This window comes from Parambassis ranga, unplaced genomic scaffold (genome assembly GCF_900634625.1).
Source record: "Parambassis ranga unplaced genomic scaffold, fParRan2.1 scaffold_21_arrow_ctg1, whole genome shotgun sequence".
Taxonomy (NCBI): Eukaryota; Metazoa; Chordata; class Actinopteri; family Ambassidae; genus Parambassis; species Parambassis ranga.
Window position 1 is genome coordinate 6,461,203 of NW_021144767.1, and position 13,802 is coordinate 6,475,004.

Sequence of the window (13,802 nt, forward strand, 5' to 3'; positions counted from 1 at the left end):
GAATGTGTTGAGGTCGTCAGGCAGGCTGTCTGCGGGCTTCTGCTTGGGAAACTTCCTGACTTGAATGGTAGGCACAATGTTGTCCACACAAGTGCTGATGTACCCAGTCACATAGTCAGCATAATCGTGAAACATGTGAAGAACTCATACGGCCCTCTGACTGCACCGCGCAGCGCACACACACAGACAGGTTTTAAAGACTTTTCGCTGCTGAACAGCAGAATCCGCAGTTCAGGTGAACATGCAGCGGAGGAGGATTTGCTGCTACTATGCGGCTTTTGCTGTTGACCTGAATGAGTGACGATAACGAGCCGGTCATGTTCAGGGAGGGGGCGTGACGTGTTCGTAGCATCATAACAGACTGAACAGCAGGTCTGAGGACAGTGTTATCTGACCTGTGTGGTTCATCCATGAAGGCTGAGTCACTCTGACTGACAGCAGTCAGCTGGTTTTAAGGAGTTATAGAACATGGTTACATGATGAACGCCCATTTAAAAAGTATTGTTATTATCCTGCTATAGTGGACCATTGTCTGCCAGGATGATATCTGCATACAGCTAAACTGTAACAGACAGAATGAAAAGTCTGTCAGCTGGAGCTCAGCTTTAGAAAGAGAGGAGACAGAGGAGAAACTGAGGAAGAGAGGCGAGGAAGATGAGAGAAGAGATACTGTAGCTGCATTAGAAACGTGTTGAAGAAAACTAAATATATATATCAATCACAACTATTAAATAAATAAAGGTGTATATAATTTAAATAATTTTAATTCCCATTGGCAGATAGATAAGTGAGGAGCGACAGCCTGAAAATACAGAGAGAAAGCAAACAGGGAAATGAAGAGTGCTGTATGAACTTTGAATCTTCATTATGTATTTGTGACATGCAGACTTGTTGGATAGTTTGTCCATAATATGAATGAGTATTATCGGTACATTTATTTATTTTTATTTACCTGTGTTCATTAAACAAGGTCCAAAGTCAGTTTAGGATGATATGTGATTATTAAACCTGGAGATCAATTTTTGGACCTCAGTATTTCTAAATCTTTGGCTACAGCCCTGTAGCAGTAGATAAACAGTAGATGTAGCTGCAGATGATGAGAGAAGATGAAAAGAACTTCTGCGTTAAGACAGGTGTCAAGTTAAGGCCTGATCCATCAAATATATGGACAGCGATTAAAAAACAAATTGCTGTGTGATGTGGTGCAACCAGAGCAGAAAGTTAGTGTAGAGCCCTGCCCTGTATGCACCCTTTATGTTTACATGTCAACATGTTTCACTCACAGTCTGTTCACACTGTGACATAAACACACATGAACACATCACAGAAGTGACAGAATTCTGAAGCAAACACTGAATGTGTGTGTGCACTGTTCCACTTACAGCATGTGACATCAATAATAACAGCATCAGAGATGTTGGTGTGTTTACAGACTCACCAAAATAAAAGCCTGAGAGCCAAACCTGGTCTGAGGCTCTGATGCTAAGCTAACAGCATGATTAGCCTGTTAGCATCTACATGAAGGATCAATAACAACATGCTGACTGTGTGTTTCTGTGTCATGTTGCTGTGTTTGTGTGAAGGTGTGAGCTCTGCTATGAGTCAGTGTGAGGACAGAGAGGAGGGAGTCCCTCCCTCTAAAAGCCCTCTGTGTGGGGACCATGAGAGCCGGACCAAAGCTCAGAGGTAAGAGGACCGTCTCTGACTGTCCATGACTCTTCTCCATGTCAGAGCTCACACTCACATTATTCACACATCTGTGTGTTCAAGAACAAAGCAGCAGCACACTGCACACTCTGCTGGACCTGGACCTGGACCTGGACCTGCCAGCTGTGTGTCCATGAAGAGTGATTGGTCAAAGGGTCATCCCATTGATTTCAAAGATGTTGATCCATCTGAGGGTCAAAGGTCAGAGTTAATGTCACAGCTGCAGTTTGTTTCCATCATTATTAAATCACCAGAGTCAGTGTTTGTGATTCTATCACACATATGTCAAAGTCAAGGCCGAATGAATTATCTATGGCCCCCGGGATGATATTTGATTAGTATTAAAACCGGCCCGCAGGCCGTAGCCGTAACCAATTCTACATTTCCCACAATGCAACGGTAACCCGCGAACTCACTGCAGCACAGCAAGCGGACTTCGGCTTCATCATTCATTAGCAGTAAGAGCAGATGTCAAGTGAAGGCAGTTTGTTCTTGTCTGTGTGCCTGCTGAAAAATGTTTTCCCAATTATTCATTTAATCATTAAATAATACACTGTGTTAGGTCTTGGTTCAATAGGCTACGTGCAATCATTTCAATATGTTTTAATAAACATTGAATCAGTCCGGCCCTCGGCTTATAGCCAATTTGTTTTTTTGGCCCTCTGTGTATTTGACTTTGACATCCCTGTTCTATCAGGATCCAGGATGTGAGAGCAGACTCTGCTGGACCTGGACCCAGCTGTGTGTCCATGAAAAGTGATTGGTCCATGGGTAGGCTCATTAATTTCAAAGCTGATCAGCCATCTGATGATCAAAGGTAAGAATCACTCTGGAAGTGTTTCCATGCTGTGATGAGCTCTGCTGGACTCTTGGGGTTGTATGTGGGGCTGCCTGTCCCTCATACAAGTTTATGAACCCTTTAAAATCTGCCTCACAGAGAACCCATTCACACTGAAGTACAGAAAGCCATTTCAGTAATCAATCGATCAATAAGAATGTATATATTTAATGCTACATGTATTTCATGGGTGTATTTATTTCCATTCCTAATAATCAGATGAAGGAGTTTCTTCAGAGCAGAGCTGTTGCAGCCATCTTGTTACAGACAGCAGCATTAGCTGAGCAGCTGTGGAGGTTCTGACAATAACAACCAGGTTAAAAAGAGACAGAGATCACACTTCTGTTACCACTGGATGTAGTGATGAAGGTTATATTTAACTTATTACTTTAAGTTTTTACCGCTATAGTAAAACTATAATAAAACACAAGATGTGTGAAAAATTGCTGAATGTCAGCTTCAACATCGGCCATAAATCAGAAATATCAGCAGATGCTGGCACAGCTTAAAGCAGCTATTCAGAGTGCACCAGGCCTGTTTGGCCATTGATGAGTCTGCAGATGTTGCTGATAATGTCCAGCTCTTAGTGTGAGGCCTTCAGCTGTTTAGACTGGACCTCTGTAGTTTAAGAGGAACAAGGGTTATTCTGCTGTGTTTGCACTTTGTATTTATTTCAGTCTGAGGTTTCAGTTTCTTTCATCTGAAATAAAGGCCTTCAATGTGTTTGCCTGGGACTACTTTTATTCATGGTAACAGAGCTAGCTGTGCCCCAGGTGAACATTTCCTGCACTGAAAACTGACAATAGATATTACTGAAACACATGAACATGTGGACATAGGGGAAGCTAATAAGACACAAGCTAGACATCAGTTCAGACCTTTGACTTGGAGGAAATGTGAACAGCTGGACCTCAGGGACTTTAATTGAACCCCCCCTGGTCTAAATCAATGTGAACATATGATGACAGTGGAAGTGGAATGGAACTCTTAAAGCTGTGCTTCAGTCATTAAAGCAGCAGCAACAGGTTCAACATGAGCTGGATGTGTGGAGTTGGGATAGTTTTCATTTTTAATACAACAATGCTTGTTTGTCACCAGTCTGTTGACTGTTGTGTATCTGTTTAAAGTGAAAACACATCAAAACACTTAGTGAAGTGATTGTGTTGTTAAATGCTGATGTTTCTGTCACAGACTGCAGCAACCCAGTGTTCAGACTCCTGCTCAGGACGCCATATTTATGGTGAGTACAAACAGCTTCTAACTACAACACAACAGTCCTGGTGCTCTACAGAGACCCAGAGCCTGACCCCTGAGCAAGCATTCACAGAGACAGAACTGTGGTAGTAATACTTATAACTACAGCAGCTGTGCATACACAACACTTCATATCTAATGTTGTAGATTCAAGTAATACATGTATGAACATAAGCTGTAATATCATGAAACACTAAACTGTTATTCTGCTCCTCAAAGTCTGAGAGTTTATACTCTGTTGTTCTGTTCCAGCTGCTGGAGGAGAACATTGTCAGGTTTGTGAAGGATGAGCTGAAGAAGATCCAGAAGCTCCTGAGTCCAGATTACCCAGAATGCTCAGAGAGTCAGAGGGAGGATGAGGAGGATGAAGAGCAGAGGAGCAGCAGAGAGTCATTAGTGCAGATCACAGTGCACTTCCTGAGGAGGATGAAGCAGGAGGAGCTGGCTGAGCGTCTGCAGAGCAGTAAGAGGATTTGAAGAGCTTTAACATGATGGAAAGAGGAAATGAAGTTTACATTTACACACTCTGCTGCTAATATGATGCAGACATCTGTGAATTCTTCTGACTGAAAACACAAACTGTTTGTCTACAACTGATGAACAGATTTCATGGAGACAGAAAATATTTGACACATTTATTGTAGCGTTCACTTATTAATGACATTTATTGTTTGTTTAGGAACTCGTGCTGCAGAGTGTGGACGTAAACTCAAGTCTAACCTGAGGAAGAAGTTCCAGTGTGTGTTTGAGGGGATCGCTAAAGCAGGAGAGCCGACCCTTCTGAACCAGATCTACACAGAGCTCTACATCACAGAGGGGGGGACTGCAGAGGTCAATGAGGAACATGAGGTCAGACAGATTGAAGCAGCATCCAGGAAAGCACACAGACCAGAAACAAGCATCAGACCAGAAGGCATCTTTAAAGGCTCACCTGGAAGACAGGAACCAATCAGAACAGTGATGACAAAGGGAGTGGCTGGCATCGGGAAAACAGTCCTAACACAGAAGTTCACTCTGGACTGGGCTGAAGACAAAGCCAACCAGGACATCCAGTTCACATTTCCATTCACTTTCAGAGAGCTGAATGTGCTGAGAGAGAGAAAGTTCAGCTTGGTGGAACTTGTTCATCACTTCTTCACTGAAACCAAAGAGGCAGGAATCTGCAGCTTTCAGCACCTCCAGGTGGTCTTCATCTTTGATGGTCTGGATGAGTGTCGACTTCCTCTGGACTTCCAGAACAATGAGACCCTGACTGATGTCACAAAGTCCACCTCAGTGGATGTGCTGCTGACAAACCTCATCAGGGGGAAGCTGCTTCCCTCTGCTCGCCTCTGGATCACCACACGACCTGCAGCAGCCAATCAGATCCCTCCTGACTGTGTGGACGTGGTGACAGAGGTCAGAGGGTTCACTGACCCACAGAAGGAGGAGTACTTCAGGAAGAGGTTCAGAGAGGAGGAGCAGGCCAGCAGGATCATCTCCCACATCAAGACATCACGAAGCCTCCACATCATGTGCCACATCCCAGTCTTCTGCTGGATCACTGCTACAGTTCTGGAGGACATGTTGGAAACCAGAGAGGGAGGACAGCTGCCCAAGACCCTGACTGAGATGTACATCCACTTCCTGGTGGTTCAGACCAAAGTGAAGATGATCAAGTATGATGGAGGAGCTGAAACAGATCCACAGTGGAGTCCAGAGAGCAGGGAGATGATCCAGTCTCTGGGAAAACTGGCTTTTGATCAGCTGCAGAAAGGAAACCTGATCTTCTATGAGTCAGACCTGACAGAGTGTGGCATCGATATCAGAGCAGCCTCAGTGTACTCAGGAGTGTTCACACAGATCTTTAAAGAGGAGAGAGGCCTGTACCAGGACAAGGTGTTCTGCTTCATCCATCTGAGTGTTCAGGAGTTTCTGGCTGCTCTTCATGTCCATCTGACCTTCATCAGCTCTGCTGTCAACCTGCTGGAAAAACAAAAAAGAACATCTCTGTGGTCTAAAGTCTTTGGACACAAAGCTGAACTAAAACACCTCCACCAGAGTGCTGTGGACAAGTCCTTACAGAGTCCAAGTGGACACCTGGACTTGTTCCTCCGCTTCCTCCTGGGTCTTTCACTGGAGACCAATCAGACTCTTCTACGGGGCCTGCTGACACAGACAGGAAGTAGCTCACAGACCAATCAGGAAACACTCCAGTACATCAAGGAGAAGATCAGTGAGAATGTGTCTGCAGAGAGAAGCATCAATCTGTTCCACTGTCTGAATGAACTGAATGATCGTTCTCTAGTGGAGGAGATCCAACAGGCCCTGAGATCAGGACGTCTCTCCACAGATGAACTGTCTCCTGCTCAGTGGTCAGCTCTGGTCTTCATCTTACTGTCATCAGAAGGTCTGGAGGTGTTTGACCTGAAGAAATACTCTGCTTCAGAGGAGGCTCTTCTGAGGCTGCTGCCAATGGTCAAAGCCTCCAACAAAGTTCTGTAGGTGGATTTATGAACCATTTCAAACATGGTTGATTTTTATATGAACAATAAAACACTGACTTTGTGTTCAATCTTTTTTTTCTCAGACTGAGCAGCTGTAACCTCTCAGAGAGAGGCTGTGAAGCTCTGTCCTCAGTCCTCAGCTCCCAGTCCTCTAGTCTGAGAGAGCTGGATCTGGATAATAACGACCTGCAGGATTCAGGGGTGAAGCAGCTGTCTCGTGGACTGGAGACTCCAGACTGCAGACTGGAGACTCTCAGGTCAGGATCCAGCTTTTTGATCATCAGTTAAATTCTGCTTCATGTTCATGTTGAAGATCTGTTGGATTTTCCTTCTTTCTTCTTGAGTTCATGACATGTTTTGTACCTCCAGTCTGTCAGGGTGTCTGATCACACAGGAGGGCTGTGCTTCTCTGGCCTCGGCTCTGACCTCCAACCCCTCCTATCTGAGAGAGCTGGACCTGAGCTACAATCATCCAGGAGACTCAGGAGTGGAGCTGCTGTCTGCTTTACTCAACAGTCCAGATTGTAGTCTGAAGACTCTCAGGTACACAGAGACCACAGAGCATGAGTCCTCCTCAGTCTGTCAGTTTAGCTCATATATCCACAGCTGTTGATGGATGGACTGAAACTGCAGAGAAGAAATAATCACTGATCCCTGATGTTCATCTTCCTCCATCATTAAGTGTCCATCATGTTAACTTCACTTTTCTTTATACACGTTCTTCATGTCAAAATACAGACTGATTTTCAGTCAGATCAAATACTAAATGATGCCCTACTTATTAATGTCCTCAGCTGTAAGAACCACTGAATTATTTCCACAAACAAATGTTCCTGAAACAATCCATATGTGAAGCTTCAGAGGAGACAACAACACAATGGTAGAAGGAGGAGTTCCTTCAGTCAGAGACAGAGAGCAGGGAGACACTACAATATTATCACTGTAAAAACTACACACAGACATGAGTGAATGTATTTATTTGAAGTGTGTCAGAAACTCTTCCATCCATGACACATGTGAACCAGGCTTGTGTTTGCATATAGAGTGAAAGGAACAAACAGTCAGAGACAGTGTGGCTTGTTTGCTGCTTTGGATAAATGCACAATGCTGAGATCAAACCTACACTGTTGCTGCATGAAGAGGATTTTACAGTAAAGCACTGACAGAGAGCAATATTTCACAGAATGGAGGACATGAATAAACACAGAGCAGATCAGGAGAGACTCTTCTGGAGTCGACACAGATGAGTTTCAGTCTGTTTGTGTGTCTCTGACAAACTGAGGAACTCTGCTTCATGTTGATCAGCAGTTTGGACTCATGTTGGTTAGAAAATCATTCTGACTGTGTTTCTTCCTGCAGGGTGGAGCATGGTGGAGAGCAGTGGTTAAAACCTGGGCTGAGGAAGTGTAAGTTTGACTCAGTCTTTCCTCATGTTATTGTGCATGAGTCAGTGTTCTATCAGTCCATCAGAGCTGTTGTAGCGCAGCCTCGGCGGTTGGATTTCTTTGGTGTTTACTGGAGTTTATTACTCCCCAGCAGGAGTTTTAGGTTCCAGCTTTGTCATTGGTTTTCCTTTTTTCTCTTGTTAGGGAGCTTTAGTGTGTTGTAGTGTCTCTGTGTTTGTTTGGGCACTGCTCAGCTCTGAGTTCATGAACTGCAGCCTAACACTGAAACCAGCCTGTGTAGCTGCCGATCTGAGAGTGGGGACGAGTGGGGAGGTGCAGACATGCTGTGTGTGGGTTTCCCCTCAGCCTGGGACATAACAGAGACAACCAAAGCAGACAAAAGACAAAATCCAATAAGAGACCACAAAGGGTTGAAAAGGTCCAAACACAGGAAGAAACAGCTCCACAGTCCAAAAGCAGGCAGGACTCAGACACAAAGAATCTCATCCAAAGGGTCAGACTGGACTGATGGACTGAAGAGTGAAGACACTGAGACACTGAGCTGTGAGCAGCATTATTAGGGTTAGGGTTAGGGCGATAAACGCCACTGTTTAAGAAAACGAGTTACCACCAAAATAAGTTTCACACGGGGTCTCTGTTTAAAGTTTGTAATCAATTAGTAACAAAACACGTTATCCGCCATGTTTCCCTGCACCGTTTCTTCCCTTTTTTCCCAATCTGCTACAAACGCCCTGATTTTCAGCACAATGCAGCATTTCCATTCAACCAATCACGGGGCAGCTTTCCAACCGTCATGGCGGAGGGTTTATATGAAAACTAGAAGTTTCATATAAACCCTTTTTGGAAAGAAAACACTTTTTTCTGGATTTATAGCGTTTTGGAAGCAATCTCTTCATTTGTTAGGCGGGACAGCCGAAACCAGTTAAACAAGCTTTTACTGACAGCTCTGAACAGACCACATTAACTTATCATTCATTTTAGTGCAGCCGCCACAACTTCCATTTCACATACCATTGTTTAATCTTCAGTTATTATATTTCCTTTTATTTTGCTTTGTGCTTTGGTTTCATTCTGTAACACTGGACTTATTTTTATGAAGGTTTGAACTCTGACAGTGTTTGAACAGGAGAGAAAGGAGTATAAAGTGTGTAGTGAGGGGTTCACAGCCTTAAAGCATCTAGAATAACTGTAAAAAATAAAGCCCATCACTTCACGGATTTCACCTTTTGCGGGTTATTTTTGGAACGTAACCCCGCGATTAACGAGGGACCTCTGATGAGAAGGAAGAGACTGGGCTCTCAGCTGCAGTAAAGGGGGCAGGTCTGGCTCCAACACAGGTTTCAATGTGCAAGATGTCTTGCCCTCACATTCTTCTTCCATTTCCACTTGTCCTGAAACTTCGGCCTTCGCTGTCAACCTTCCTTTTCTTACTCACACTTGCCATTTTAGAAATGGGCAATAAAAAAACACAGATCACTGGCAAACAGGGTGGTGAGAGTTTGACCATGTTTGCTGCCATCTTGTGGTGAAATGTTAAATATATATAAATAATAATCATTTTTAAACGTGTGATTTCATCCTGTGGACAACAGTACTGGTGGCATATTATGACATTATTGATTTTATGCCAGAGGCCAGAATGAAGAATGAATGAACTTGAACAGAATGAAGCCATCAGATGTGTCAGATGATAAACTGCAGCTGTGTCTTTTTCTCTCCATCAGATTTCTGTCAACTTGAAGTCGACACAAACTCAGTGCACACAAAGCTCAAACTGTCTGACAACAACAGGAAGGTGACACATGTGAGAGAGGAGCAGCCATATCTTGATCATCCAGACAGATTTGACAGGTGTCCTCAGCTGCTGTGTAGAAATGTTCTGACTGGTCGCTGTTACTGGGAGGTCGAGTGGAGAGGAGTGGTTCATATATCAGTGAGTTACAGAAGAATCAGAAGGAAAGGACGCAGTGCTGACTGCATGTTTGGAGAAAACAATCAGTCCTGGAGTCTGCTCTGCTCTGATGGTGGTTACTATGTCTGGCACAATAACAGAAGAACATCCATCTCCTCCTCCTCTGTCTCTCACAGAGCAGCAGTGTATGTGGACTGTCCTGCTGGCACTCTGTCCTTCTACAGAGTCTCCTCTGACACACTGATCCACCTCCACACCTTCAGCACCACATTCACTCAGCCTCTACATGCTGGGTTCTGGTTCTGGTCTCGTGGTTCCTCAGTGAGTCTGTGCTGTGTGTAGAAGCAGAGTGTGTGGAAGTGACAGCAGCTTCAACTTTGTGCTTTAAATGTTGATGATGTTTCACTTTCATTTGAATCACTGACTGTGATTTCAGGTCAGAACATGTTTTTGTCTTAGAAGCAGTGAAATGAAGAATGTGAAGCTATTGAAGCTATAGAATGTGAAGAATATGAAGCCCCCTCTCCCTCCCTCTCTCTCTCTCCCTCTTGCTCTCTCCTCTCTCTCCCTCCCTCTCTCTCCCTCCCTCTCTCTCTCTCTCTCTCTCTCTCCCTCTTGCTCTTTCCTCTCTCTCTCTCCCTCCCTCCCTCTCTCTCTCCCTCTCTCTCTCTCCCCCCTCTCTCTCTCCCTCCCTCTCCAGCCTCATCTCCTCCGTTATCAATTGTCAGGTCTTACCTCTCGTAAGCTGATGAAGGAGGGTCTGACCGTCGTTCGCGCCACACGGTTTTTATATCAGGTCCAAGGGTCCAATCAGATGTCCCCTTCAGTGACCGTGCACCTGGCTGTCATAGGACGGACTGTCAGTCAGTCAGTCAAATGTCAGCTATGTTGGTCAGTTTGTAACTGGTATCTTTATTGGTTAAGAAAAGGCCGGTCATTATTCAAAATAATAAGTGTACTCAGTAACAAATTGTGATGTTAAAAATAGCGAAGTACATTAGTTTGTTACATCTGGTCTCAGTCTAGTTCTGTAGGCTGCACAACCACAGGAAGACTGCTGACTTGACAGTTGCCCAAAAGACGACCATTGACACCTTGCACAAGGAGGGCAAGACACAAAGAGGCTGGCTGTTCACAGAGCTCTGTCCAAGCACATTAACAGAGAGGGAAGGGGAGTACAAGCAAGAGGGAGTACAAAGTGTTCCGCCCAAACAGGGACTTGAACCCTGGACCCTCAGATTAAAAGTCTGATGCTTCCAATACTTCACTAGTACACTTCATGTAGTGCAGTGAGATCTGATTGACTTGCAATTGACCCTTTGTACAAGGGGGATTAGCTCAAATGGTAGAGCGCTTGCTTAGCTTGCGAGAGGTAGCAGGATCGATGCCCGCATCCTCCAGCCTGCATTTTAAGAGGGAGGGTGTAGCTGGAGGGGTGAGGATGGATGGATAATGTAGTGGACTCCCACCCAGCAGATCAAGTCCCAGAGGTTACAGCATCATTTATTAGCTGAGTTTCCCCTCAGGGAAGCTGCTGTTTACAAGCTGTTTACAGAGAGAAGCAAGAAAACAACAGTCAGCATCATCTTCCATAAAAACACATGACAATAACATGTGAGACAGAGAGTTTATGATCAGTGCTCCCCCTGCTGGTTAGGACATATGATGACATTTTAAATGTACCAGTCAAAAGTCACTCAGTGGTTTGTCTTTGTTTTTATGACTTTCTACATTGTAGATTCATCCTGAAGACATCAGAGCTATGAAGGAACACATGTGGAATGATGCAGTGAACAAACAGTGTTAAACCAAGCAGAATATGTTTGATGTTTGACATTCTTCCAAGCAGCCAGCTTTTGCTTTGATGACAGCTTCACACACTCTTTGCATTCTCTCAATCTGAACTGAACCACCAATGCTGTGCAATGCTGACATCTAGTGGTGGAATCGCAGGCTGCAGCCTCCTCATTCCAAAATCAATCCCTCCTCCACATAAAGTCAGAAGTTCTAAATGTGAGTCATTAAATGAGAGGTTCCAGCAGAAACGTCCAAACATCTGAAGAGAAGCTGAGAAGCCTGAGATACAGGGGCTGCAAGCTGAGCTTCAACTGTTCCTGTTTAGACAATAAGAACAGATCATCACTGTCTTTTAAAATGTTCTGATCAAATCACATTAGTTTGTATATTTATATTACACACAGAGCTGTTGTTTCAGTCACATTCATTTGTTATGTGTACAGTGGGTGCAGGAAGTATTCAGACCCCCTTAAATGTTTCACTTTGTTATATTGCAGCCATTTGCTAAAATCATTGAAGTTCATTTTTCCTCATTAATGTCCACACAGCTCCCCATACTGACAGAAACACACAGAGTTGTTGACATGTTTGCAGATGTATTAAAAAGACAAAGTGAAATATGACATGGTCCTAAGTATCAGAGCCTTTGCTGTGACTCTCATATATTGAACTCAGGTGCGTCCATTTCTTCTGATCGTCCTTCAGATGGTTCTACACCTTCATCTGAGTCCAGCTGTCTTTGATGATACTGATTGGACCTGATGAGGACAGACACACACCTGTCTGTATAAGACCTTACAGCTCACAGTGCAGGTCACATACTGGGTGATGACGTCCTCCTGCAGGTGTTACTGTGGAACAACTCTGGATTGGGATGAGTCTGAATAGAACTTTGTTAGCTTTGTAAAGCTGTGTGGTAGTTAGAGAGGAACTGAAAAGAGTCAACAACAAGGAGTTGGTCTCCAATGGAATAAAGTTAACTAGCAGATTTTGATATGGGATAACCAGGCCTAACCGATGACCGATCCATCCCTGGGTCCAGACACAGATTAAAATCAAAAATCATCAGCAGTTGTACCTTAGGGAACAAAAATGGACCTCAGTTGTACCCTTTTTTCTGACAGTGTACAGGCAGACCAGAAACCCTCTCACCAAGGACATCAAGGTGGCAAAAAGGGGAATACTCAGAAGAGTTGAAAAACAGCTTTTCTGCTAACGACCATGCATCAGTGTGGAGATCACAAACCACAGGAGACGACCTCCCCCACTGCTGACAACCTCAAGACTTTCTACTGCAGGTTTGAGAGGGACCACTTCACACCCCTAACCTGTACCACAATGACCCCACTCGGCAGCACCCCTATCAGGGACCACCATCCCATCACAACCACCAACACAACGAACCCTGCAGCATCTCCATCATAATGACCACCAGAACGACTCCACTCAGCAGCAGCAACCCCAACAGCCCCACAGCCATCAGTGCCTCCTCAGTGGTTTCTATGGTAACCAAACAGAATCCCATTTAAAAGGTTACAATTCCACCACTGTTGACCAATGAATATACAAAACCATAATTCATTCACTGAAGTGAGAACAGGAAGGCCTTTCTGTGATCTGAATTTGATCTGAATCACAGTGAAATGATGATCTGCTATGTCAAAACATCCTCACATGATATAATTACATAGATAAATCAGCATAACACTGCAAAAAGATCATCAAGAACAAAGAACAGGGGGTCAAAAGGAACAAACTCAGCAGAGACTGCAGGAGGACTTCTCTGGCCTCCAGAGCTCAGCTCTGGTCCTCTGGTTCCAGCCTTGGTCCTCCACTCACTGTGATCCTTTGTTGTACCAGGTGTAGTTTTGGTGGCTACACATGTGTTCAGAAACTGTTCTGTTGTAGCAGCTGAGCTTTACTCCAATCCACTGTCACCACAAACACTTCCCCTCTCTGTTCTTCTTCTTCCTCTGCCTCTTCTTCTTCTTCTGTGGTGTTTTCTGGCAGCTGACATCCACACAGTGACATTTCTGCCTCCTCCTGTCTTCAGTGTGGAAATATATGGTCAAACCTGGTCAAAATATATGTTTGTTTGCACATATGGTAAAAGTGTATGGTTGCTCATAGATCGAGACCTCTGACTGAGGCCATAAAGCATTCTGATATTTAATGGTTAGTCTAGAAATTCGAACTGCAAACCCCTTAGTTGACCCCAAAGATGAAAACACAAGCTTGCAAAAGAGACAAGATATACTCAAGGTCGTGTAGCAGGAGGACCTGTGAGAATACACACACACACTCACATCAAAGATGTGAGTGGAGAACTTCAATGTCTTTTAAGTTTCGTATACGCCCTCCACCTTGTGATTATTGAATATGCATGTTTCACTGAAAAACAT

General features: G+C 44.2%; 1 protein-coding gene across 1 annotated transcript; it reads left to right on the forward strand.

Moving 5' to 3' along the window:
* Window positions 1-4,039: 4,039 nt before the first annotated feature.
* Window positions 4,040-9,903, forward strand: LOC114429722 (NACHT, LRR and PYD domains-containing protein 12-like; the record flags this gene model as incomplete). The annotated part of the gene is made up of 6 exons (XM_028398368.1): window positions 4,040-4,262; window positions 4,479-6,279; window positions 6,369-6,542; window positions 6,655-6,828; window positions 7,645-7,691; window positions 9,416-9,903. Coding segments are annotated over 6 exons (2,907 nt in total), but the record flags the coding sequence as incomplete, so codon positions are not given.
* Window positions 9,904-13,802: the final 3,899 nt, after the last annotated feature.